Source organism: Colletes latitarsis, chromosome 7, assembly GCF_051014445.1.
Source record: "Colletes latitarsis isolate SP2378_abdomen chromosome 7, iyColLati1, whole genome shotgun sequence".
Taxonomy (NCBI): Eukaryota; Metazoa; Arthropoda; class Insecta; order Hymenoptera; family Colletidae; genus Colletes; species Colletes latitarsis.
Window position 1 is genome coordinate 8865878 of NC_135140.1, and position 27318 is coordinate 8893195.

Below are 27318 nucleotides of genomic sequence, written 5' to 3' on the forward strand. Positions count from 1 at the left end.
TCCCAATATACCATATAAAATCGATGGAGTACCCTCGATTTCTATAGAATCGGCGGTAAATGAGAAACATACGCGTATTCGAATGGATCCACCCAACACGCTCGACTATATAGGCGCGTATTTTTCATTTTTTAATTAATCATCCTTAACGCTAGATTTACGGACATCAATTTCACATATTTTCATTGAAACCTTTTATGCTGACAGCTACAGTAAAACGCAGTTACATGACAAAATTCAATATAAATTGCTAACAGCTAATGTGCACTGTATGTGAGCACTGTGACTTTAAAACGTTGATTGCCAGACCAAAAGTTTGATTTTAGACAATTGTAGACTACGTAACCTAAAATTCGTGTTAACACTTATTTTCATAACTTTACTAAAATTGATGAATCTTATTCAAATTTATTTCCTTTAACATTTCAATTTGAGAATTAATTTTATATTGAAAAGTGGCAGTCAAATTGACGAGTTCCATAGATCTAGTGTTAATAAAGTACAAATACTTTAAGATTTACGATACCAAGTTCTTCGTAATTTTAATTGAATTTTTCAGCTGAAATTAGAAATCCAGACCAAAATTGCAAAACTGCTCACGAGACCAAAACTCTGATTTTAGACAATTGTAGACTACGTAACCTAAAATTCGTCTTAACACTTATTCTCATAAATTAAAATTCATGAATCCTATTCGAAATTATTCCCTTTAACATTTCAATTTGAGAATTAATTTTATATTGAAAAGTGGCAGTCAAATTGACGAGTTCCATAGATCTAGTGTTATTAAAGTGCAAATATTTTAAGATTTACGATACCAAGTTCTGTCTCTTCCAACAAAAAGATATTTTCGATTCGAGGACCAAAGAAGCAGTTACCTTTCAAATGGAACAACACCCAACCTCCCTAAAAAATTAAAGACGAATGGAGCAACATATGAAAATCGAAACTTTCAAAAATCCATAGCCTAATTACAAACTTTTATCAAGATATCCTCCACACAAGTTGGAAAGAAAGAATCGTACTGTAGGATTTAACGAAGAGAATTTATTTGAGGAACAAATGTACAAATCATATAATTATAATAAACGAATTTGAAACGCACAAATTAATAATTAGCAACACAAATTAAAATCACATTAATTGACAACACAATTTATAATCATGTCTGTCTTTCACAATCATTCGTTTCATACTCCTTGTTGTTTCTCTGTCCCTAGTTATCCATTCCTTCTTGAACAAAACACTTTCAACCCTTTTGCACACAAATTAACGTTCAACAAAACTACAGCGTGGCACAAATATTCAATACAAATCTCCTACAGTACTCTCTCCTTCGAGAACTGGCCATTGCAAGTTAACAAATGAATTTCTCATAAAGAAGACCGACCCACCCTTCTGTTGTGAAGTTCCACTTACAATGCACCATCTTCTATATGACTGCCAAAAACTTTCTACCCAGCGACTCAAATATAAAATCAATCCTTACGTCCGAGGAACATGTGAGAATTGAATTTCTTAACGAATCCCTCTTCAACAAAATCTAAAACCAACGCAGAGACCCGTCGCTAATGACCACGATTTTGATGCGACGTAAAACCTTATACATAAATAAATAATAAATAAAATACCAAGTTCTTCGTAATTTTAATAGAATTTTTCAACTGAAATTAGAAACATTCGACTGGAGAAATTAGAAGGTAATAAAAGTAGTTTGTAACGGGAAGTAAAAGAGAAAAAGGTCGGAAACGCGAGGAACGGGAATAAAACCGACGAGAACGAGACGAGCCAGGCTGGCGGTGGGGTTAAAAAGTATCGGAACGACGAGTGGGATTAGCAGAAAATAGAGGAGAAATGATGGATCGATAACGATAAAAACGCGGCGGCGAGTAGCGTGGTCAGTTATTAATGTAGCCCGACGATGTCATGGCCGATCGAGAATCGACGGAGGTCGAGCCGGGGAGAACGGACGAAAAACGTGGCTGCCGGGGTGGTTTGGAGATGAGGTCGCTCGCCGGAAGTTCCGTCGCACCGGAATTCATAAAAACTAGCATCGCGGACCATCGTTTGCGGACGTTTCTCTCTCTTCCCCGTGGCACTGTCCCGTGTTCGACCCTCCGTCGGCTTGTTCAGTGGGTTGGGCACGATGAAAAGCGTCACCGAAGAGCTGGACGAGGAACACCGCGTAGGCGAGGAAACGCTGGTCGTCGACGATCCTCAGCTTCCAGGGCAGGAATTAATTCTGGAACCCGGAAAGAGCAAATTTTTGCTGAGCTTGGGTTACAATTTTGACAGAGTATTTTCGAGAATCTTATTCTTTTTTAATGCACATCGCGAACCCGGATATTTTTAAAATAAAGATCTATCGTTCGTTGTCGTTGGAAAAAGAATTATGTAGCGAAAATGAAAGGAGAGAATCTTCGGTTTCCACTGTCTTGGAACAGTGTAACAACGCGTATTAAAAATAGTTAAACTTTACACACATGCACTTCCGAAACTATTAGTGTTTTCTCCATAATTGAGCCACTGTTAGAAGCGGCAAGGCCTCCCCTTTAAAGTGGCTTTTGGTTTTTGTCGATCCGACTACCCGTTTTGAAGATATCATCGTATAAAGAAAAGCGTAATTTTTAAAATTCCGTTACGCCTGACTCTCCGCCTTACGAAACCCTATTAACGCGTAGTAAAAATACTGAAAACTTTAGATGCGTGCAGTTCCGAAAGTACTAGTGTTTTATTAATAATTGAAACACTGTTAGAAGCGGCAAGGCCTTCCCTTTAAAATGGCTTTTGGTTTTTGCCGATCCGACTTTTCGTTTTCGAGATATCGCAATTTATGTGAAGAGGTAATTTTAAAAAAATTCTCTTATGGCTCTTCCCGTGTTAAAACAGATGACTAACGCGTATTGAAATTACTAAAACTTTAATTACCTGCAGTTTCGAAATGATTAGTGTTTTCTCCATAATCGAGCCACTGTTGGCAGCGGTGAAGCTTTCTTTTTGAAATGGTTTTTGATTTTTGTCGATCCGACTTTCCGTTTTTGAGATATCGTAATTTATGTAAAAGGGTATTTTTCTTAATTTGACTATCGCTGTCTCCGTCTGACGCGTCGCGTCGTACCTCCTTGTCGCGCGTGAGTCGAGACAGTCACGTGACCAGGAAGCGTAGTATTTTCAAGAATTTACTACGCACTGTTTACTATTTCTACGCGCGCGCGAGATCAATGAACTCGCGCGCGCACAACAAACGTAAACAAACTTCGAAGCCTCGTATCTCTGAAACTAGCCACCGCATCGACTTGAAACTAAAATCGCTATATCTCCGGAACTAATAGAGCTATCGACTCGTACAAACGCTCATTTTAAAGGGCATTTCATCCTCTATCTAATGACCATGTCATCTACTATAATTTATGCGTTCTTCTATGTTTATTTTCACATTTACTTTGATATTATGCACCCAAAGAAGCTTCTACAATTTTTACTGATCTTAAGACTGATGTGCGATACAACCGAATTATAAATTGTTTATTTAATTGAAAATGAATTTAAATTTGTATACAGGATATTTGCGTACTTACTGTGTCAGCATTTTTTCAAAACTATCTTTTTTGAATTAGCTTCCATGATATTTCAAAATCTATTCGACCGATTTCGATCAAATATGGCGCGTACCTTCAATACATGTGTCGCTATAGCCCGTACTAGAATGAAGCCAAAATCATTATTCTTTCTATTTTTTTTTTCTGCCATTTTTTTAATTATCAATTTTTTTCTGTCCTTTTAGTACCGGTTATAGAAAAACGTATCCCAATTAAGAATCTTTTTTCAGTTTCGTAATTTAGACCGTATTGCCACTAATTTTGACTATTTCTCGTTGTAAAAATTTGTGAATATTACTAAAAGAGTAATAAATACATATGCGAAACGCGGATGCAAGAACTTGCATAGTTTCTTCATTAAAAAGTACCAAAAGAAGACATAGAAAAACGCGTTCTCCAATAGAAGATCCCCTTAAATGTTATTTTTAAGGAAACATTCTACTTTCTGATTTAACAATCTTGTTGATTTTCAAAAATTCCTTTGAAAATAATAACGTAGCAATTTGAAACTTTGACATTATGTTGTAGTATCCTCAAGTTTAAAATATATAAGTCACGGAGCCATTTGAAAAATATATATACGAGGAAAACTGAACTGTCCAACGGACAAAAATGAAATTAATTTAGAAGCGTGGTGCCTTTTTGTTCCGTCGAAAGTCTAATCGTCTAACGCGTTTTACAGTAGAAGACTCCCTTAAGGGTTAATTATATCATTGAATATTTTTCTACGCGCAGTTGCCATTACGATCGGTCGATTATGTTTCATCGAGCTGCGGACGAATATCGGCCCACTGGCGTCGACGGTGGTTCTTGTTTCCTTCCGCGCCGCGGACAACAACGGACCACGCCATCTTTTCGCGATGGAATTTCCATTTAGCGACGAGCCCGCGTTGCCCTCCATTTCGTTTACGAGGGGAGATGTAAATTTCGCGATCGATCGGTCGTCGTCTCGTCAGGGTCAGAGGCGCGAGCTCGACCGTCGGCCGGGGGTAGTAAATAAAAGTCCAGAGTTAATTTTTTTCGAACAATGGACCGGGCTGTTGTGGTCGCCGGAGAAGGGTGGACACCCCGACGCTTTTTTTTTTTTTTTTTTTTACATCGGTCAGTCCCACCCAACTGCGACGCAATTCCGTGTCGTCGTATAAATCGAAAGCTAATGGGATTCGCGGACCGATCGGTCGGCCACCGAGAACTCGTCTCTCAAAATGGAACCCATTTTGCCCAGGGCTTTCGAACAAACGTACCGCGAGATATTCTGAAACAATGATGGCCCATTTTCTGAGTCTCGTCTCACTAATGGAATTGCCAAGCATTGCTTACCATTCGTTTCTGAAACTACTAAACGAAAGCTATCGTAAGGCTGCATTATTTATTTATTTTATCGGGATATTAAAATGAATCGTACTCCAGAGTTTAGTTTGCCCAATTGCGAGACGATCATTTTGATAGATGAGACACGCGGTTGTCTTTGAAGAATTGTAACGTATCTCAAAGTGCGGAGTTTCGATTTGAAAAGAGGGTATTCTTGGCAAGGGGATATTCTCGAGGGTGTATTTAGTTATAATTAGTTTAAGACAGAAATACGAGTACATATATTGCATCATTGAGTAAATTAAATGGTAGAATATGTCTTTCTTCTTGTGTAACAGTCTACTCCTTGTTACATATAACGATTATCAATCGACACAATAACGTGTAAATTGGTGTAAGTTCATGCCAGTTTAAGATATTTTCAATCAATCGTTATGTATTTATAGCCACAGAAGTGTTAATTCAAGCATAATAATTTTAATTTAACCTTCATTGGGTATTCCATCAGAATAACTTGAAATAATTATAAATAAAATTACTTTGTCTCATTGAAATCACAAAATGTTGGGTAACTAGGGAACACTTTGATCAATCATAAATAAAACGCATACGTAACCTGTAGATATTATAAGAATAAATGTTATTCTACAATCTTAACTTATTTTACCATTCTCCTCGCTGGTTCTACTATTGAATAACCCTGTATACACATACAAGATGAAGTCTCTCAATTTGGGAACGCAATCATTTCACGCCCATCAACCACATGCCAGTTTACGATATTTTCAATTAATCGTTATGTATTTATGGTCAAAGAAGTGTTAATTCAAGCATATTAATTTTAATTTAACCTCCATTGGGTATTCCGTCAGAATAACTTGAAATAATTATAAATAAAATTACTTTGTCTCATTGAAATCACAAAATGTTGGGTAACTAGGGAACGCTTTGATCAATCATAAATGACATGCATACGTAACCTGTAAATATTATAAGAAAAAACATTATTCTACAATCTCAACTTATTTATACCATGAAGAACAACCTTTTCGACGGTTGTACTATTGAATAACCCTGTATACAGATACAAGAAGTCTCTCAGTTTGGGAATGCAATCGTTTGACGCGCATCAACCCAATACAAATAATAATGCTGATAATGGTATACGAAGAACTCGAATATCCTCGAAGGCGTCTTTCTACGATTTTCCAGCGAGGAATGGTAAAACGAGATCTACGAGATCCCAGCGCATTTGAACGCGACATCGGTCGGCTCTAATTAACGCGTTCGCGAATCAAAGACGGGGCAAAACGAATAAGATCTCGGCTGAGCCGAAAACGACGAGGCAGACGTCATCAAGACGCAGCGTTGCCAAGGATCTCGTAATTAGAGGAAGCTGATTTTTCATTTGTCAGGTATCATTGAGAGGTTCTGCTCATTAGCCGTCGACGTCGACGGCGTCGGTGCGCGGCGCTCTCGTGCCAACCGAGCATCCCGTGGCTGAAGGATGCCTCTGGTTGGCTAGCCTGGCCCCGGTCTGGTTGGTCTTTGGGCTGGCTGATATAGACGCATCCTCCTCTCTGCTGCTCGCCTTTTCCCTCGTCTTCTGCGACTCCTCCAACGCCGCGTCCCGCTTTTATTTGCTCCCGTTACTTTCTATATTCCCCTCTGTCCTTTCCAATTTTCATTTAATATGCATTTCGTCCTGCGTATCCTAACTATAAAACCACTCTGAAATTTTCAATTTTTGCTTTGTATGTGTACTATTCAATATGGTAAATTGTATATGGTAAAAATTGTGTCGAGAAACGATATTCTGCCAAAGAAGGATAAACTGTATTCATTAAATAAAGGAAGAATCACAGAAAGCTGATTTATCCTCATAACGGGGTATTCTTATTAAACAAATTACACAAATATTGCACTGAGAGTACAATTAAGTTATAACGATAATTTAGTAACGTGACCTCCCTTATTTTCAAGAATTTCAATTACTCGATTTTTCATACTTTCTATTCGATTTTGTCGTGTTGTATTTTGTACCTCGATCCACGCTGTTCTAATTGTATTTCTCTGTTTGTTACCAGCATAGATTTTTCGAACAACAATACTCCAAATGTTCTCTGTTGGTTTCTAATCTAGTGAACACGCTGGTCACCTTAAAACATAAGAAATAGAATCTGTAAGTACTGAAGCGACATTTAATAAATTTCTCTAGTTTTGCAACAATTACTTGCAAAGTGCTTGCGAGCAATTTTTTCGTGTATTTACAAAGTACAGTATCAAACTTGAAAAATTTAATTTAAAATCAAGGGACTACCTGTTTAAAATTATTCATTGCAGTGGTATGAAATATTTCAAACGTCATTTATTTTGTCACTTTCAAATCATGACACTAGCAAACATAGCATTAAAAGGAAACTAATAATTTTCACGGAAGTAAGTAAAAGGAAAGCAACTTTTTCGTGTATTTACAAAGTAATGTATCAAACAAACAAAGTAAAATCAAAGGATTACCTGTTTGAAACTGTTCATTGCAGTGATATAAAATATTTCAAACGTCATTTATTTTGTCACTTTCAAATCATGACACTAGCAAACATAGCATTAAAAGGAACAATTTACTTACACAATGATGACGATTCATTAAAAAAAAAATCTTTCCCCCTGCATTCTTACATTTCTTTGAAGATAAAATTTTGCAAATATCAATACATACATTTTAGTTATTCAATCTTAGACCAATATTATTTTAAAAATTGAAGAGTTCGATTAATCCTCATTCAGAAGTTTTATTGTTTTTCCTTGTTGAAAACACCTGCTCGTATAACCACGATTTCCCCAATAGATAGTATACGGTATTTGTATTCTTTTTATCAACCAACGATTTCACTTAATCTTACATTTATTTTCTCATACTCCAAAAGGTTTTTATTCATGTAAACGAAGTTCCACCGAACTAAGAAAGGGTTTCTCTGTTCTTTGTTCGGAGGATCAAGTTTTCTTTTCTAATTTCGGAAGAAACGTCGATTATTCCACGGCAATTTTTACGCGGCTAGCCCTTCTTCGTCCGCTCATTCGCGCTGCGAGGCCCTCGACTTTCTCGAAGCGTACCGCGAAGAATGGATGCGCGAGAGACGTTAACGAAGCGGGATCGTTATTCGCTGTCACGCGAGAATCGACGAGCCTCGCCGCCGACGAAGCTGTCTTCCGAAGACGAGCAGCGCCGCTGAAATTCGACGGGGAGCGTCCAATCGGCGGGTAGTGTTCGTTAAGGATCCATCCAGTGTCTCTGGTGGGGCGATGAACGCGTCAAATAACGAAACGACGTTCGCTGGAATCGTAACTCTCTTCCGGTTCGTCGAAACGATGGACTGTATCGGATCCGATGCCACAAGATAGATTAACTGTCCATCGTATTACAATTTTATCTTTCCGCAGCTTGGAAGAATTGGGGTTTAGATTCAATGGGGGACTCGATCGATCAAACTCGTGCAATTTCTCTTTTTTTCACGTATAAAGTTTGGCAAGATCTTAATACAAATAGTAAACAACCGTGAATAGTGAAATTTTGATCTGCTCGTTGGGAAGCATTTCGAAATTTTTATTTTTATTTAACCTTCTGACAATATTAATCTTGACGGTCGAGATGAAAGAAATATTAGTTGTATAATATTTCTTTTTTATTTGATCTTTAAAAAAGGATTCTGTACAGACTTATTACTGAATTATTGACATGTGAAAACACCTATAACTCAGAAACACAATTAAATGTTTATAAGGAGTGTACCTAACTTCGACTTTAAATAATTATCAGTACTCTCAATTTATTTCGTTAATATGATTATTAACCTATGTTAAACACGACAACGTAATAAAATCACAGGAAAAATAATGTCAGTATTCGTGACAAACGTGAAATTGACACCATGATCCTGGAAATCAAGTCTATGAAAAGTTATAAACAACTTCGTTTCTATTGAATGACTTAAACGCCTCATTCTATTAACACATAAATTGTCTAATCTTAACAACTGTAAATGTATATTATTATTATTTATATAACAGTCGTAGAAATTGGACTTTATTTTTTAAAACCAATAGTAAATAAGATTATTAACTGTTACGTAACGTTAACAGTCATACTAAATAATGGTTCACATTTCTAACAAATTATGTTTTAAGTTGGTTGATATCGATAACACTGAAAGCATTATTTTATACACGACAACGCAATAAATATTCAAAAAGTAGTGTTGAACACTCGTATATCGATACGACGATGATTGGAGACCTATAATTAACACGTTCACGAACGTGAATATAGCATTCATTTTCATTGTGATGCAAAATGACATGAATGCTGTAACATTTAAATTTATAAGCCACATTATCGTGCATTCAGTTCTATATAGTTTTTATTTTTCGAAATTATTATGCACTTTAATGTAACGACTAAAGAATAAATCACCTGTCCGTTTCTGCAGCTCATTAAAATTTTTACCGTCCGCGAACGCGTTAAGTACTCAAACATCAGTTCTACAAAAATTTTGTTTCAAGATGGACAAATATTTTCAAAAAAAGAGGTAGAAAACATTATTTGTACCCGATAAAATGCTCTATATTTGCACATTGTAAAGAAATTATAATATTCACAATGTTCCATCATCCTTTAAAGTGACAAATATCAAGGAATCTATCAATAAATCGAAACATTTACCTTCCATAAATTCTTTCATTGCTTTTCTATAACGAATTTACTTCAGAAGTTATGCTTGCACAATTCAATATACATGAACGAGGTTTCGAGTTCGATAAACTTACGACATACAAATTAGTCTCTTCTTATTTCTTCTACATTTGACAGTCATCTTTGATGAACCAGCAATAGAACGTTCGCCATTCTCGAGTTCGAGGAGAGTTAATGTTCGATCGCGGACATTTTGATACACACGGACGAGGTTTTAAGCTAAACTTACGACACACGATCAAATTAGTCTCTTCTTATTTCTTTCGCGTTCGACAGCCATCTTGGATGATCCTGCGAAAGGACGCCCGCCATTCTCCGGTTCGTGGAAAGTTAGTGTTCGATCGCTAGCGCGAGGCTGGGAATAATTTCGCGTTAATAAATTAGCGACGACGTGACTGTCATTCTCGAATCAATCCGAGCCCCACGAATGTTGTTTCGCGCGTGGGCGCGAAACGATCCGCGCCGCGTTAAGTAACGAAGCCAGCTCATTACTTCTTCTCGCGTGACGTTTGCCCGCGCGAGACGAGTAAATGAAAGGCGACGAGGAGAAAAGGAGTTTCTTGCTTGGCTCTCTCGTCTCGTTTACGGCCATCCGTCATTTTCACACCTCGACGAAGATCTATAACAAGGGCCTCGAACGCAAGCTCGAGCGTCGGGGGCGTGGAATTTTGAAATTGATATAACGGCGTCCTCGAAAATTTAAGTTGTACACGCTTTACTGCGAAAGAAACTTTCCCCCCCTGCAATTAAATCGATCGTAAAAATTTGTCAGTGATCGTGAAACAGGTAAGGAAAGGATTATTGCTTTTGGAACGAAACTCGAATCGAGCTTTCTTTCGGAGAGGAAACGAAGTTTTCTTCTTTGGAAGACGAGGATAAATCGACGGGATAGGCCCGAAATAGGCGGTGCAATCTAGCGTCTGAAAAGAAATCAAAACGACGGAATAAACAGTTTTCAGAAGCTTTGTTTTTAAAAGGAACGTCTATGATCGTTGTTCCAAGTTTTAGTCGAACGTTGCTTTTATCTTTGAAGTTCTCTTTGAAAGAAAATGTATAGTATAAAACGAATTATTGATTTTCTTTATATGTAAAAAAGAGAGATAAATGACCCAATTACTGTCATCTGAGCTAGATTTTTCTTTTTTATTTGTTATTATCGTATCGATATCTTGAATTTAGGAAAAGAAATATTACGACTTTCAATATCTCTGTTTTCATTTATAAATTTAATATTTTAAAGAGACTGTTTTGGCTATTGCTTACTATTCCTTTAACAAAAAATCAAAATCATATATTAATGAAGTTCGACTGTTGTGTTGAATGTTTTCCTAAAACTGTAAAATGGTATAAAACGTATTAAAATGTGTCATCACTTTATACAAAAATCAAGCATTGTCTTTTTTATATCAGTTGCACTTGTAATAGTATGTTAAAGATGTTTTGTATACAACTTTGTAAGGTTTATTTTATATAAAACAGTTTAGGGTGACTAGAGAGATGACAGTGAATGGGTTACCCTATTTGAAATTTCAAACAATCTTTTATAGAAAGAATTGTACAAAGTAGCAAATAAAATTCTTTTATTATCTAAGCGATTTAAAATAATGTGTCCATAGATTTAAATCAGATATTAATCATTTATATTTTAAAAAAGTCTCCCACCAAGAATGGAAAATTCTTATTTATACAAAAAAGTAAACAACTTGTTATCGAATCTAAATTAGAACACGAACTACAGAATAGTATCAAAGCTCGAACGTAACTGGGTAATTATTTAATCGAATAAACATTTTAACTAAATAGAGTATTCTGTTACTCCAAATTAAATGAGTTCCCCTTTGCAACGTACGGTTACGTTATTTTTTTCTTTCCACTCGATTCCAATTTCTTATTGTAAATCAGGCACAATGAAGACGAAGATATTATTGAAATACGTATCTCTTGTGTAAATTTGTTTCGAGGGATAGAATCATCTTGACTGTACCGCGTATTTCGGTCCATCTTGCTCTAAGAATTAAGCTCCATCTATATTTTAAGTTTTCATTTATGCCACTAATTCAACACCAGATAACAGTCTCACGGTCACGCTGACTATCCGAAAGGATTCGACTGATCGCTCAGACGTGTCGTGGTGTGTGTTTCAGGGATTGGAACGCGACGGGCAATGTACGCGTACAAGAATCCTGGCCAACGTGAGCGTCCTTCGGCACGGCGAACTCGAACCTCTTCAGCACCGAAGGATCAGGCTCCTTGATTGTTTCGCGCCTGACGGTGAGTCCTTTCTCCTTCCACAAGATTAGGTAACACACGGCTTATTTATTACGCGCTCCTGTCGCGGCGATTACATCGCTAATTGCGATCCAGACTCCGATCGAAAATGCTTGTCTCTGCTGACGCGATCCCTATCAGCAGGACTAATTAACGGTAATTAACAGCGTCGACGTTCGTGCGTCATTACAATTGTTTACATACGCTCCTTCCACTCTGTGCCTTTCGCTAATTTAATCAGATCTTAGTCGCGCGCATTGTTCAAAGTAATCGCTCGTTCGAACGATTTCTTTATTTGGTAAATTATCCAATATTTTTAGAATTATTTTAGACACTAAACTGGTTGATTGAAAACGTTATTTTTTTTAAATCAGCGAAGTATCGAATAGTTTGATCTTTTGTAATTTCTTTCGTATTTACGCTCTTTTCAGTGTATTTCTCTCTTACTTTATTTAAATTGCACCAAAAATTTTATATATTATGCAATTGCCATACTGTGTTTTCTTATTCCTAGTAGAATCGGTGTTTTACTTCGTCCTATTTGAGTTTCTACAAAAAATACAGCGTAACCTTTTGTTTCAATCTATGACATCAAAGTTAAAATCGAACGTAACTGATCGTTTCTATAAAAAAAAAGAAATGTTTTACTTGTCGAAATAAAGTAATTTCTTAATACAAAGTATGAAATATTTCATAATGCATTACGTTCTCAATGATGGTATCTACAAAACTTTTACGTATAACAAACGGAATCGATTTATATAAATAAAAATACATGATGTCGTTTAATAAAGAAGCATATAATACACTCTTACACTAAAACGAAAACTATTACTCCTTGTAGTACTAAATGTTTTCAATAAATAAAATATTGAAGTGACATATTTTCTATATTAAATCTGTGTGTCTTTCATGAGAATACTCGTTGTCTCACTTTCTAGTATCAGCGAATATTTCTTCGTAAGCTTCAAAAATCGGTGTTCTACTTCTTCCTGGTTGAGTTTCTACAAAAGATACAGCGTAGTCTTTTGCTTCAATCTACGACATCAAAGTTAAAATCGATCCTTATTGATCCTTTCTATAAAAAAAATATGTTTAAATTGTAATGATGAACCGTTTGAATACTTGTCGAAGTATTTCATAATATATTACGTTCTCAATGATGATATCTACAAAACTTTTACGTATAACAAACATCGATTTATATAAATAAAAATACACGATGTCGTTTAATAAAGAAGCATATAATGCACTATTATGCTACAACAAAAAATATTACTCCTTTCGATAAATAAAATAGTGACATATTTTCAATATTAAATCTGTGCGTCTCGTAAGAATACTCGTTGTTTCAGTTTCTAGCAACACCCTTAATTTCTTTTGTAAATCGTTCTTCTATCCACGAAATTCGGGTTCATCATCCACTACGATCCAGTAACGCGATCCTCTAACTATTTCGAACTCGTCAAAGATCCCCGCGAACAGGCTCTCCATTAACAAAACATTAATTAGGAAGCAAAAGGCGAATGTCAGGTATAGAGGAAGAGTGACGTAGCACTTCGAAGATTAGTTACGCGAGGCGTAATTGGATTGTCGAATCGACATAGGAGACAGGACTTCCTTGACAAAGTTCCAACGAGACCAGAATCGACTAGGTTCGGTATCGTGTGATCACTTTTTTGTTTGTTTGAAGAACGCGTCGATCGGGGAAGCAATTACACGAGTGTCGATTGATTCGAAGTAGCGATCCGAATGTTCTAAACGGAGTATAGCGTGACACGTTCACGTCGAGATTTCGAGAGACGAGGGATCGAAGGGTTCGATCGAACCTCTGCGAACCGATTCCCCGAGGTCGGATTAAAGTCGCCGATCGAGCGTTTTGGCCCAGTTTCGCCTGACAAGTCCGTTCCGCTCGGCCAAACTGACCGATCGACGGCGTCGATAGCGCGGGTCGATCGATCGAATGGTCCGAAATCGGTCGATTTACACTTTGTCGTCGCCGTACGCTTTTGACGCTCTCGATTCGATAAACGAAATAATTGTCGGGGAAAAAGTGATCGTTCTCGTTCCACGTTCCTTCAATGCTGACACCTTTTTTTTATTTAGACGACGATGGATAACACAAATATATTGATTGTTATAAAAGTGGCCTGAGTCAATCATTTTTAATATTTTTTCATTTCGTGTTAATGGAACGTAGGTCGATGTGATATGATTTATCATTTGAATCGTTTTTATAGTTTGTAGCACGAATATTAATTTGTGAAATAGAATTTGTTTTATTTTGTTTGCTTCATTCGATAAACGATTCGATAGTTACATTTATTAATATACTTTAAAAGTTTGATAACACAACACTACAATTTATATATAATAAATTTTATATCTATAGATTAATAAATATTTACATTAAATATAAATATATTATTCATAGTTTTAGTTGAATGTTATAAAAGTGGCCTGAGTCAATCGTTTTTTAATATTTTTTTATTTCGTGTTAATGGAACGTATATCGATGTAATATGATTTATCATTTGAGTCGTTTTCATAGTTTGTAGCACGAATATTAATTTGTGAAATAAAATTTGTTTCAGTTTGTTTGCTACTTTAATTCGATAAATGATTTTGTTTGAAAGGTATGCGTTATTTAGTTATGAGGGACAAATAAAGGCTATGGAAATCTAGACTGTTCAGTTAATTTTTAGTTGCTCATTATGATCAAATAAAGAACTTCTCTATTAATTTGTATTAACTTAGGATGTACTTATCGTTGAACCTTTTGACTATACAGTTTTCTTGGTCAGTCTCAGCAATAGAAATATGTTTATTTCTATACTAAAGTGGAGAAGAAATATTTTGATGTATACAATTATATGATTTATAATATTTGAAAAACAGAATACAAAATTACTTACAGTAATAATCCTTAGTAGTTTTCAATTCTTCTTTCAATGTGTGCTGGTTATTTAAAAAGAAATAGTATTTCAACAATTACACAAACTAAAAATAATTAAGAGTATGTACAATATATCTGTACACGAAAAAATCGAAGACAGGAATAAATAATGATACAAAAATATTTTTGTATTGTAGTAGTAACTAACATATTGTACTTAAATTTAAATACTAAATACTAAATATGTAGTAGCAATGTTTGGAGTGCAGAGAAGATCGCTCGAAGTTGTGTAGAAAAAACTATCGTTTTAATCATCAGTAAATATATATTTATACGATTAAAATTATCGTTTAAATTTATCGTACAACGCAGTTTCAAATACATACAGTGAATCTCAGATTTCTAGCCGGAACATATAATTTGAATAGTTTGAGAACATTCATAATGCAACCCATTCTGGCAACAGTTCTCCAGGTACATATAAGAGAACAGAGAGTAGTATTATCCTCGATCAGACATTTGAAGTCCACGATTATTACCTGATAATTAGCCTAGTTTTAAGCGTAAACCCCTCTTCCTGTTGATTCTACGCCACTATTATAGAGGTCTTTCTTCCACTTTCATCTCTATCAACTCTAAAGTTGAAACTTTATCTAGAATCGACTTTGAATTTTGTTACATTATATTGCTAATTTGTAATGTTTACTTCTGTTTCGTCATCTTCTCTATGCATTCATCAGAAACTCCTCTCGTTTCAATCTCTGGTTTATTTGTTTGAACAAAATGGTAATATACTATTTATTACGACGATTTATTATTATTCCATAATTTTTATAAATCATCCAATTTTTTCTATCGAAAAGGAAATTAAATTATTGCTAATTGATACTTTAAAAAAGTAATACAAAAGTTATTTTATCATCATACTTCGTCATTTATTCGAAGCTTGAACGACTACAGAATTGTAAAATTTTTCTTAATCTATCGAAATCGAGTATAACAAATTGGACATTCCATTTAAAAAAAATAAAGTTGACCTCTATATACTTTCAAGAATACCATTTGTACCATGTTATGTACTTTCTGAAACCCTAAAACGTCTGTAAATAACATTTTCTCGCATCGTTTGAAATATTTGAGACGTTTAAGGAGATATTCTAGTGTGAAGTGCATATTTTTACACTTCCTTGGAGAATTTTTTGTGAATGAACTATAACACCTTTTGTAGTCAAATTTACAAGTCTTATTTATACATGTGTTAGTGACATTTTACAATTTTTTAGACGAACGAAAGCTAAAATTGGTGGCACTGCATACTCTCAAACATAGTCGTTCGGCCATTCTGTTTGTTTGAAACGAAAAGAATGAGAAAGGTTCTTAATTACTACGAATTTGGTTATAGCTGATAATAAAACAAAAGCACAAAGTCGATAATTAAAAAAATGGCATCACTTTGATGTTTGGTCATCAATTTTTAAATAAAGAAAAATAAAGTAAAAATTTTCTGAATGTACTGAATGTGCACCTAAATTTTAAGCCAATTGGTCAAGATTGGTCAATTTTTAGATATCATAGACACCGTTCTGGTAAACGTTCTTTTAAAATTTAATATCTCCATAACAATGACGTTGACCATCGCGTCTTTAAACAGCCATAACTTCGTTAATTTTATGAGTTCAGGCACAAGGTTTCGCAGATACATTTTTCAAAGGTAACACGCTAGAATACCCCCTTCAATGGGCATAATTTACAAGGCACACTGTATATACCAATCTTCTTTTCGTTAAATGCGTTTGTCGTAAACGGAACGCGCCCGATAACAAAAATCGGCCTTAATTCGTGGACGCGACGTCTCAGTCTCGGGGCTCGATTAAAAATTGAAACGTCAGGTAGCAGTACGTCGGAGAGGCTGACGTCCGATGAGGGGGGTGTCCCGAATTTTTTCGAAAGGGAAAGCTCGAGGGATGAGACGGGAATGCGCCTCGTCATTCCACGGATCCCAGTTCGATGCTACAGGAACCTTGAAACAGGCCTGCGAAGCCGACGACAGCTATGAAATCGGCCATGATTGCACCGCCCGTTTCATCCCTTTAGCAACGATCAGTCTCGCCAGGCCTCGAAAATACCGCGGAAATTGCGTCCTCGGGATCTCGTAACGGGATGCTAGGATAACCTTTTTCACCCTTTGCTTCCAACCGAATTTCGAATTTACTCTACGAGCCAAAGTCCAATATCTTGCTGGATTTTTTCTCTTCGAACGCAAAATAAATTCATCAAACCAATAATGATTTAAATCTTGAAAAATGTGCCACGCTGTTGGGTCTGTCATCTGTCTAAAATCTGTATCTGTATCATTCACTGAACATTTATCACTATGATACTAGAAAATTTAATTCTCAAGCGAAGACGTCGAGGGAAGTATATTTGGATAGAATTTGTGAACTTTAACAAGATTACAAAAATAAGTACTGAAACAAATCTTACTTTTGCAAAATATCATACTGTTTTGATCTGGCAGCGAACGTGTTAAAGAAACATCCCTCAGCTAGTTCTCGAAGCTCTTAGCTTTTCGCTAGAATCAACTTGGAATTTTGGACACTGTATCAAGAAATTCTCCGGTCATTTATCCATTTATTTATTCGAACTGATATTCTGCACGAAACGAACTTTTGCATTCCCGATATTAAGAAACTTCTTCGTACGTAAAGACTCGTCGAACCGATTGTTTACATCTTTACGACCCCAAACGCATTTTGTAATATCCTTTACTTATTTCTAGTATCTCTTCATTGTATCAATTGTTTCTCTTTGTACCTCCATCGCAAGGAAATCGATGCAATCTCCTCCAAAGATATTCTCGAATATCAGCGATCGTTTTCGACGCGAGACGCGTTTTCGTGTTGGGAGTCGGGACGTGGACTTTCCTTCGCGGATTTCCGCTGATTCATGGAAACAACGGGTTTCGTTGACGAACGAAAAGACTGCTGACTCCTCGACGAGATTAACTCGTCAAAGATGATGCGTCTATCCCCCCCGGTATCTCGGTTCTTCGCTTTATAATTTCTGAAGTATACAGGACTAATGGGTTATCTCGGGTAATTAGCTCGAGATCGTGTTCCTTCTACGTGGTAGCAAAAACCTACAGAACCCAGCCAGGTACTCCGCGATTACACGGCGCGCTCATACGCCTCTATTTGCGTACAACGCGTCGATTTCTTCACGCGCGCCCCTTTCGCGCGTCATCCTCGGCTGATTTCGTTCTCGAACAAGCCGTTTCTGGATCGTGGTTAATTGCACCAGGCCTCCCTCGTTGGGTATAGGCCACTAAACTGTCCTTGGGAGTGTCAGGTAGCGACACCTGTTCGACCCTGAACGCGAGAAAATCTTCTTCAAGTTCGTCTTATCAGATTAGGGGCGGTCCTTTCTTCGCAGGAGCTTTGCAGTTATTATCGCTTCGATTCAATGCACTCGTTTGGTTCTACATTTTCCTTTAACCCCCTTGACGTACGATTTAATGTAATTTTTCAAACGTATACTGTTTAATTTTATTTAAATTTGTTCGTACAAGGAATGGCCACGAAAAAGAATAGATTTGTTTTACGACTAACTTGTGAATGTGAAAATGTGTTGATTTTAATTTAGAAGATTTGATGACGAGTGGCCTCATAATTATGAAACTTGACATTAAGGCATCCAAACTGTTTTATTTTCCAGTTAATAGTTAATAGTACGTTCTCTCTATTTGTTTCAACAGTCTTCGATGCAATTTTAGTTTTTTTCTTTTAGACGAAGTAGCGAGTAGGTTTGTGCAATTAAAGATCGAGAAGGGTCAGTTACCCTAATATGGAATACATTTTTTCACTTGCTTGTACAATTTTAATACAGATTTAAATAATATGAATTTATAAGAAATTTTATGCTCTTTTGACTGGTAGCAGTCAAATTTTTTACTGAAGTTCTCATTTTCCATATTAGGCTCATAGCACTCGTAACATGGAATACCAAGTTTATATTTGAAGGAATAATCGAAATAATACAAAACTGTACATCATTGTGTATAATATTAGGTCAATGATCGTCTTGCAAAAACTCAGGCTGCGATATTTTCTTCAATATTCCTTTACGAACAGCTGTTGCATTGGAATTTGGACATATGCACGCTACTTGCAACAAATGACAATCGTAATCGATTGCATTCATCGCCAGTAACAATATTGCGATAATTGCTTTGACGTTAGGGTATTCCAAATTAGGAACGTATTCCATAATAAAGGCAACTGACCCTACATGTAGCAGTTAACAGTTAACGCCAGAATTACCAATAATTATAGTGTATTTATTTGTGCCAAAAAGATCGAAACGATAGATACGCGAAGAAATGTACAATGCAATGGAAATAAGTGTTTGTTATTATTAATTCTCTTATAGAAAGTAACGACAAATTTTTAAAAATTCAGTCGAGTAACTTTTTTCACAAGTTTTATTGAAAACTACGAATGGGTCATGTTGACTGTTTTGGTAGTTCTAATGTTAATAGTTTATGGTACACTCTCCATTTGTTTCTAGTCTTCCTCTAAATGCACCAAACTCTTATTTTTCTTTCAAACGAAGGAAGTTTGTGCGATTATTGGTAAGTCGATATTTAATTTTGAAACTGTGCTAAATTTCTGTCGCTTTTCCTTCCAAATAATTGAGTACATGTAAAGTAATTACTAGCTTGTGGATGTTTATGCATTTATGGGAGATTTTAATTCTCAAAAAATTACAGAATACAGCACTTCATGTGCAACAATATAAGAAATACTTAAAAATAGTTATATTTAGATTATTATATTTAGGAGAAACTCTCTACGAAGCTCCCTTTTCATTAATTCTATTAATAAAAATGTGAATTTGCATAAAGATCCGCAATTTAGTAATTAGCAGCGAATTAATACGTTATCCTCGTTCAGTCTTTCTGGCTTTCTCTAAACGCAGTGAACTGTTACCTTTTGCTCTTAAAACGTCGAATACACTTTAGGTACCATTAACTAGCTGACATATTATCTTCATTTAGACTTTCTGACTTCTTCAAAATATAGTGAGCAGTTATTATTTTTCACTCTGAAATATTGGGTACACTGAATCGTTAATTGAAAGGTTAATTCCTTTTTCTTCTTGATTAAACATACATATGTTGTTATTAATTTTACAGTTTTCATTACGTACCACCTTTTGGTACTTGTTCTACATTATTTTATAATTTTTCCTTTTCTTTCTCCCTTTTCAATAAATTGTTATTCCTTCTTCGACAAAATCATTGATTATTTGGAAACAATTATTAAGCAATGCTACACTATTTTATTGGTACCGATTTTATCTTTCGGTATACCCCTAAATATACTACACGGTTACAATTCATAAAATAATAGGATTAACAATAAAAGAAAAGGTTAATAATTATAAACAGAAAAATCAAAAAGATCACTTTGCTTTTCGTAGTTTATTTCGTTTATTTAGTTTATTGCGTAGGAGTATTTCACGAATATATTCTCTCACCTGTTTCCTTGCGCTTGTTCAAACCGTCACAAGCTGTTGCTAAACAAATTAGGCGATCCAATTTGAAGAATCCCTCGTCCCACAATTCCTAGTCTCATCTTACAAATCTTCGAAACGTTTTGCACAAACTTTTTCACACTGCACCAAACCTATCTTTCCACCAAAATGCACCACTGTTCGATAGAAAAAACAAATCCAACGCAAAATCCTCAACCTCTTTGCAAGAATCTACCATTCCTTTCGCTCGTTCCTTCAAACATCCTCAAACTCTATCCAAAATTGTGACATCGCACAGTGTTCGAAAACTGCAATTTAGAAAAATTACATTTTACCTTAAAAGCGCATAAATCCTTGAAAACAAGTTATGAATGATTTATATTGTTATAATGATTAATACTGATAACATTAATTTTGTTTAAAAATTTTTATATTATTTTATGTTAAATGAAAATTGAATTATTTGAAGAAAAAAACGAAATGCATTTATTATGAAAGTTTCACTGCTGCATAACATTTTGAATTATATAATGTATGTGACATGTGACAATGTATCTGACTTTAAAGTTATATTATTAAAAAAGCTGATTTACAAAGAAACCAAAGAAATGAACATGAACTATAAGCCCATGGTGGAATTTTGAGCAATACATATCAATCTGATAACTTCTATTCTACAAACTTACGATAACTGCATACTAAAATTGGTTCTTTTTGATTACCTGTATTTAAAATTATAATAAATTTTTGATCAATTGTTTTTATTTTAAAATAAGATTCATACAGTACAAAATTTCTTATTACCTGCATTTAAAATTATAATAAATTTTGATCAATTATTTTTATTCTAGAATAAGGTTCAGTACAAAATGAAATCACTGTAATATCATTATTTTTTAGAGAAAAATAACTGCAAAAACAGATTTCCAAGAAGAATAGAAACGTCGATTTTCTAAGTAAAAATTGAACTATTTAAACTATTTGAACGAAGATCCTCAAGGATTTACAAAATGACACCTGAAGTGAAATGATTAGAGATGGTTGAAAATTATACTTTTTCGCGTTTAAATCGCCGTTTTCGAACGCTGTGGGTCGCGTCGAGTCCACGTTCTGAAAGATCGAACAGCCGCGGGCGACAACCAATTAATTATTTCGTCGCCATTCGGGCAAACAGTCGTCGAAGACGTCGACGTCATCGTTGATCGGTCCCCCGGGCTGGACAATGGCGGAACGTTTATCGAGAGAGGCGATCGCGATCCCGAGATACACCGTACGGGCGTTTGGGTACTGTGTAATCGGTCGATTAAGCGCGAACGCGGACCCGGGGTCCGTGAATTTGGCAATTACGAGCCAGTTGCTAATGACGAACGACCCGACGCGAGCCGTAAAAAGGCGTCGGGGACGGCAGGGGAGGCTGGCACCTTGGAGAAACCCGGCTCTGCCGAGTCACGGCGTGTAACGAACTCGAGCTGGACTCAGCCTCGCGAAGGCTTCTCCCCTTTTATCGAAGGCGATGCCAAATCCTCGCTGACCGTTTCCCTGTCACAGAATGAGGCGTCATTAACGCCCGATACCGGGTACGAGGATACACCTTGATTCTTTAATTCCCGGCTGGGTGTTATCCTGTTCCCGATGGAAAAAGAGGACGTCCAGCTCGGGTTTCTTGCCGCGATCCACGCATAGTCGGGTTTAACTCGATCCACCGAGTCTGTAATTGCCGTTTCTCTGGTGGCCGATGCAAAATCTGATGGAGGGATATACGGGCCGTTTAAAAAGTATGGTCGTTATACTACTCATCGGGAGGAATAAAAAATGTTTAAACGGGGGAAACCACTGGTCACGGCCTTAAAGTACCATTTTCAAGAATTTTCTAGGCGTAACTTTGAAATATTTTCTCATGAATGTTTAATGTTTTTGGAAGTACGTTTCTTAAACTGGTTCTTCTAAAACTTTCATATTAAAATATTAATTATTATAGACATGATAGGAACCAGAATGAGAAGCCTCCAAAAATTTATTGAAAACGGGCGGACGTATACTACTTATCAAGAGGAATAAAAAATGTTTAAACGAGGGAAACCACTGGTCACGGCCTTAAAGTACAATTTTCAAGAATTTTCTAGGCGTAACTTTGAAATGTTTTTTCATGAATGTTTAATTTTTCCAAAAGTACGTTTCTTAAACTGGTTCTTCTAAAAATTTCATATTAAAATATTAATTATTATAGACATGATAGGAACCAGAATGAGAAGCCTCCAAAAATTTGTTAGAAATGGGAGGACGTATACTACTTATCAAGAGGAATAAAAAATGTTTAAACGAGGGAAACCACTGGTGACGGCTTAAAAGTACCATTTTCAAGAATTTTCTAGGCGTAACATTGAAATATTTTCTCATGAATGTTTAATTTTTCCAAAAGTACGTTTCTTAAACTGGTTCTTCTAAAAATTTCATATTAAAATATTAATTATTATAGACATGATAGGAACCAGAATGAGAAGCCTCCAAAAATTTGTTAGGAACGGGAGGACGTATACTACTTATCAAGAGGAATAAAAAATGTTTAAACGAGGGAAACCACTGGTCACGGCCTTAAAGTACAATTTTCAAGAATTTTCTAGGCGTAACTTTGAAATGTATTCTCATGAATGTTTAATTTTTCCAAAAGTACGTTTCTTGAACTGCTTCTTGTAAAACTTGCATGTTAAAATATTAATTATTATAGACGTGGTAGGAACCGGCGAGTGAGGCTTACAAGTATTTGTTGGAAATGGGCGGACGTATACTACTTATCAAGAGGAATAAGAAATGTTTAACCCCTTAACGTTCATGCCCGAGTTTAACTGCTTTGAAAAACGATATTTGTTTAATCTAACGGTTTAAGGAATGATAATATTTCTTTTCCTTCAAATTATATGCTAGTTACAACATTGTAATTAACAAAAACCGCATTTTTAGCAACAAATCCAATAAAGAAAACTGATCATTCTTGGTTAACCCGAAAAATATGAGCGTTAAGGGGTTAAAGGGGGTTTAAAAGCCACTGGTGACGGCTTAAAAGTACAATTTTCAAGAATTTTCTAGGCGTAACTTTGAAATATTTTCTAACGAGTGTTTAATATTTCCAAAAGTATGTTTCTTAAACTGGTTCTTCTAAAAATTTTGTGCAAAAATATTAATTATTATAGCCATAATAGGAACCAGAATGAGAAGCCTCCAAAAATTTGTTAGAAACGGACGGACGTATACTACTCATTGAGAGGAATAAAAAATGTTTAAAGGGTGTTTAACACTAGAACTACCGAAGTGGTCAAAATTACCCATTCGTAATTTCTAACAAAAATTGTAAAAAATTTATTCGCCTGTATTTTTGAAAATTTACTGTAGTTTTGTATAAGAGAATGAATAAACATTTATTTCCATTGCACTATACGTTTCTTCAAGTATCTATCGTTTTAATTACTTTGGTACAAATAAATACACCATAATTGTTGGTAGTTCTGGTGTGACGACTGAAAAGAAAATTTTCAAGAATTTTTTGGGCGTAACTTTGAAATATTTTCTAATGAATGTTTAATATTTCCAAAAGTATGTTTCTTAAACTGGTTCTTGTAAGAATTTTGTGTAAAAATATTAATTATTATAGACATGATAGGAACCAGAGTGAGAAGCCTCCAAAAATTTGTTAGAAACGAGCGGACGTGTAATTTTTCAGTGCAAATTCTGAAACAAGAGATCATGCAATTTTCTTAAATTAAAAGATAGAAGCTTTAATTGCACGTTGGGATTTATGAAAATAATTATTAAAATTCTCACAAGCCTGTGATAAAGTCAATATTTCTTTTAACACCACGTAGGAACTAATTATTCAATCGAAAATTCCGTACGTGCAATCGAAGAGAATAGTATCAAAAATCACCATAAAAAGTTTTGAGTAAATTGGATGAAAATTGATTGAGTTATTGAGCTCAGTGTGATATATGATAAACTTCGAGGTCATAGAAGACCAAGAATAAAAGAACAATTTTGCATATTGAGTTGGCCAAAAAGTAAGTGCAGATTTTGGCAATACTTGTCTTCAGACATTCTGAAATGCAACTTCAGTTCAAATCTTAAAAGCACATGGTTAATCAACATTCAACCATAAATAATAACAAAAAAGTTTGAAAATTGAATTTGTTTTTACAAATGAAATAGAAAAGAAAACAGCAAAGTGGAAACCTGTAAAAATTTATATAAAATCTGTGGAAAGAATGTACCAAAAGTGGTTTTTTTTACATAGAATGCAAATTTTGTATCATTTGTCCCCCTCTCTGCAAAATTCCTTCGATTCCTAAGAGGTTATTAAATAGCTCTTGATTAATTTTTTAAAGGAAACAAAGGGATTTTCACAAATGAGGAATTATAAAGTTCTTTGAAAGATGAGAATAGATTGTAAGTTAGAATAGAAAATTAACAAAGATACTTCACATTATAAAGAATTACTTCCCGTTATATTTACATGTTGAGAACCGCACGAAATTTTTAACCAACCGCTTTAAAGCATGAAGTACTGAATTAAAATAAAAAAATACATAGTTAGCAATATTAACCCTTTGCACTATAATTATTTTCCTAGTTTGTTCTCGGCCAACTTTAATTTTTGTGGTTTTGATATCACATGTTAGGTATGAAGTAATCACTTGCAATTATTTAAAGTTATATTAACAAAACGATTGTTTAGAAAAAAGGTATAATATCAAAATATGAATATTTAGTTTCTTGTTATTTATATTTTTTTAAAGTATGGTACCTTTTAAAACAATCTTCTACATGTAAAAATGGCTTCCTGTCGCAAGTTTCACAAAAGTAGACTGTTATTCCAGCTTTTATTTTTTGATTTGGACATACTAGGCAATATTAACAATAATTGAATCGTGCATGCACATATAACTGATTTTATCAAACAACTGAGATGTTCATAAGTTTTTGCATTTGAACATTTGATAAAGAATACTAATATTATTATGCTGAGAAGCGTAAAATACAAGACTTTTATGTACATACACATAATTTCAAAGAACTTTTTAAATAAAACTCTTCTCCCTTTGTTTTATTAACTATATAAAGGTGACCAGAGGTGACTTCATAGTGCAAAGGGTTAAATCCGATTCGTAGGGCATCGAAACATTTGAATATTCCATCGCTAAAGAGACGCGAAAGTCTTCGAAACGGAGATTATTAAAGACGTCAGAATTGACCCGAAGGATGCGTTGGTCGAAACCTGGCAGGATGATTCGGGCAAGAAGAACGAGAAGAGGAGGAACGAAGGATGACTCGGCGGGAACGGGCGCTCAGCGATCGAGCCGGTTGGCTCTCTGGTTCAATTTCTGGCGTCAATTAAAAAGTGACGCGGACCGAGGAAAATCAGTAATTAACGAACCAGCCACCTTCGGGTCCCCGCCCTTCCCTGCCTTCTTCCACGATTTTGCAACCACCGTTTACGCCACTCGTCTCTAATCGCTCGTCGATAAATCCTCGGCTGTTTCGCTATCCGAGCGTCCGCGTTTCGTATCGGGACCTTTTCGAACCTTCCATCGAATAATTTTGAATAAAGAAACAGCAACGTCCAACGAACGAATTAAGGTGATTCAGCAGTAAACGAAGCAAACTTTGAAATTCGACGGTACGAGTCTACGACTTCCCTGGTCTTGAGACAGTCGAATTTTCATTCCTTCTTTCCGACTATGATCCTTGGATTCGTTTTTTACTTTCTCGCGTGCAAAGGTAGAGGAATATCGCGGGATAGTTTTTCGTTTTGTATTCGGATTATTGAATTAGCGTTTCATGTAATACAAGGTGAAGTGTTTAACACATTTGTCTTGAACGACTTGCAAATTATGCGGTGCAAGATTGTTATGTGCAAAAGTTATTTGGTTTCGAGATATTACGTTCGAAGATTTGCAGATTAACCTCGTTTTCTTTTAAATGTACAAGAATAGAAGAAATACTTATAGTAAAATACGAATTATTATATTATATTTAGAGATTAAGATAACCTTCTGCAAAGCTTCTATTAATTTTATTAATAAAAATATGAATTTGCATAAAGATCCGTGGTCTATAGATAATATTTCAACATACAGTAGTGGATGACATCCAGCAATGACGACGATACTAAACAGTTGATGAATAAAGCACAGGAATTTGGTATATTTTATTTTTTATTAATAAATTGTATTACAACATTACCCATGGTTGTGTTTATTAAAAATCAGAAACGAATTTTTAAGAAATATCGACAAGGGGTGCAGAAATTTTTCGACGAAATTAAAAAGTTTCGAATCATTCTGCAAAAATTATTTTTGATTGTAGGGGTCAATTACAAGCATTTTTGGTGAATAGACATACCCTCGAAATCCTACTCAGTTTCGAGAAAAAAATTCCTTATCGAAAATGTAGTTTGTGGCCAGAAATATCACTCCAAAATTTCAAGCGTATCTTTAAAATGTCATAACTCCTGAACGGATTGGACGATTTTAATGTTTAAAAAAGCAAACTACGCGTATTTTAGCGTGGAATATGTAGAAATTGCAAAAATATTCGAAAAGTTGTTCCTTGACCTCACAGAAACAGAAAAACCCCATTAAAATGATCCATTTTTCAAACATCCATAACTCCTACAATAGTGAATATATTTCAATGAAACTTTTTTCTGAAGTAGGGTGCATAGGTACCTACAAAAAAGTATTAGACAACTTTTCTATAAGGCGTCACACAAATTTATTAAAAATCAAAAACGAGTTTTAAAGAAAAATCGACAGGGTGTAGGTGCTTAAATTGTTCGACAAAAAAAAAAAATTTCAAATCGTTCTGGAAAAATTATTTTTGTTTGCAGGGATCAATCACAATCGTTTTTGGTGAATACACATACCCCCGAAATCTTATGCATTTTCGAGAAAAAAATTCATTACTGAAAA

At 35.2% G+C, this 27318-nt stretch overlaps 1 protein-coding gene across 5 annotated transcripts in view; it reads left to right on the plus strand.

Annotated features, from left to right (window-relative positions):
• Soxn (SRY-box transcription factor soxNeuro) overlaps positions 1-27318 on the plus strand; it is a 322610-nt gene that overhangs the window by 189941 nt on the left and 105351 nt on the right. For 2 of the 5 annotated variants that reach the window (XR_013080048.1, XR_013080047.1), the window contains exon 3: positions 11805-11931. The exons of 2 other annotated variants lie outside the window; for them this stretch is intronic. Coding sequence is in view for 1 of the 3 variants with exons in the window: in XM_076769620.1 (XP_076625735.1) it covers position 11728 (1 nt within the window). In the remaining 2 variants the exon portion in view is untranslated. Of the gene's footprint in view, positions 1-11727; positions 11748-11804; positions 11932-27318 lie in introns of those variants that run through there. One more of the 5 variants, XM_076769620.1, reaches the window with a different exon arrangement.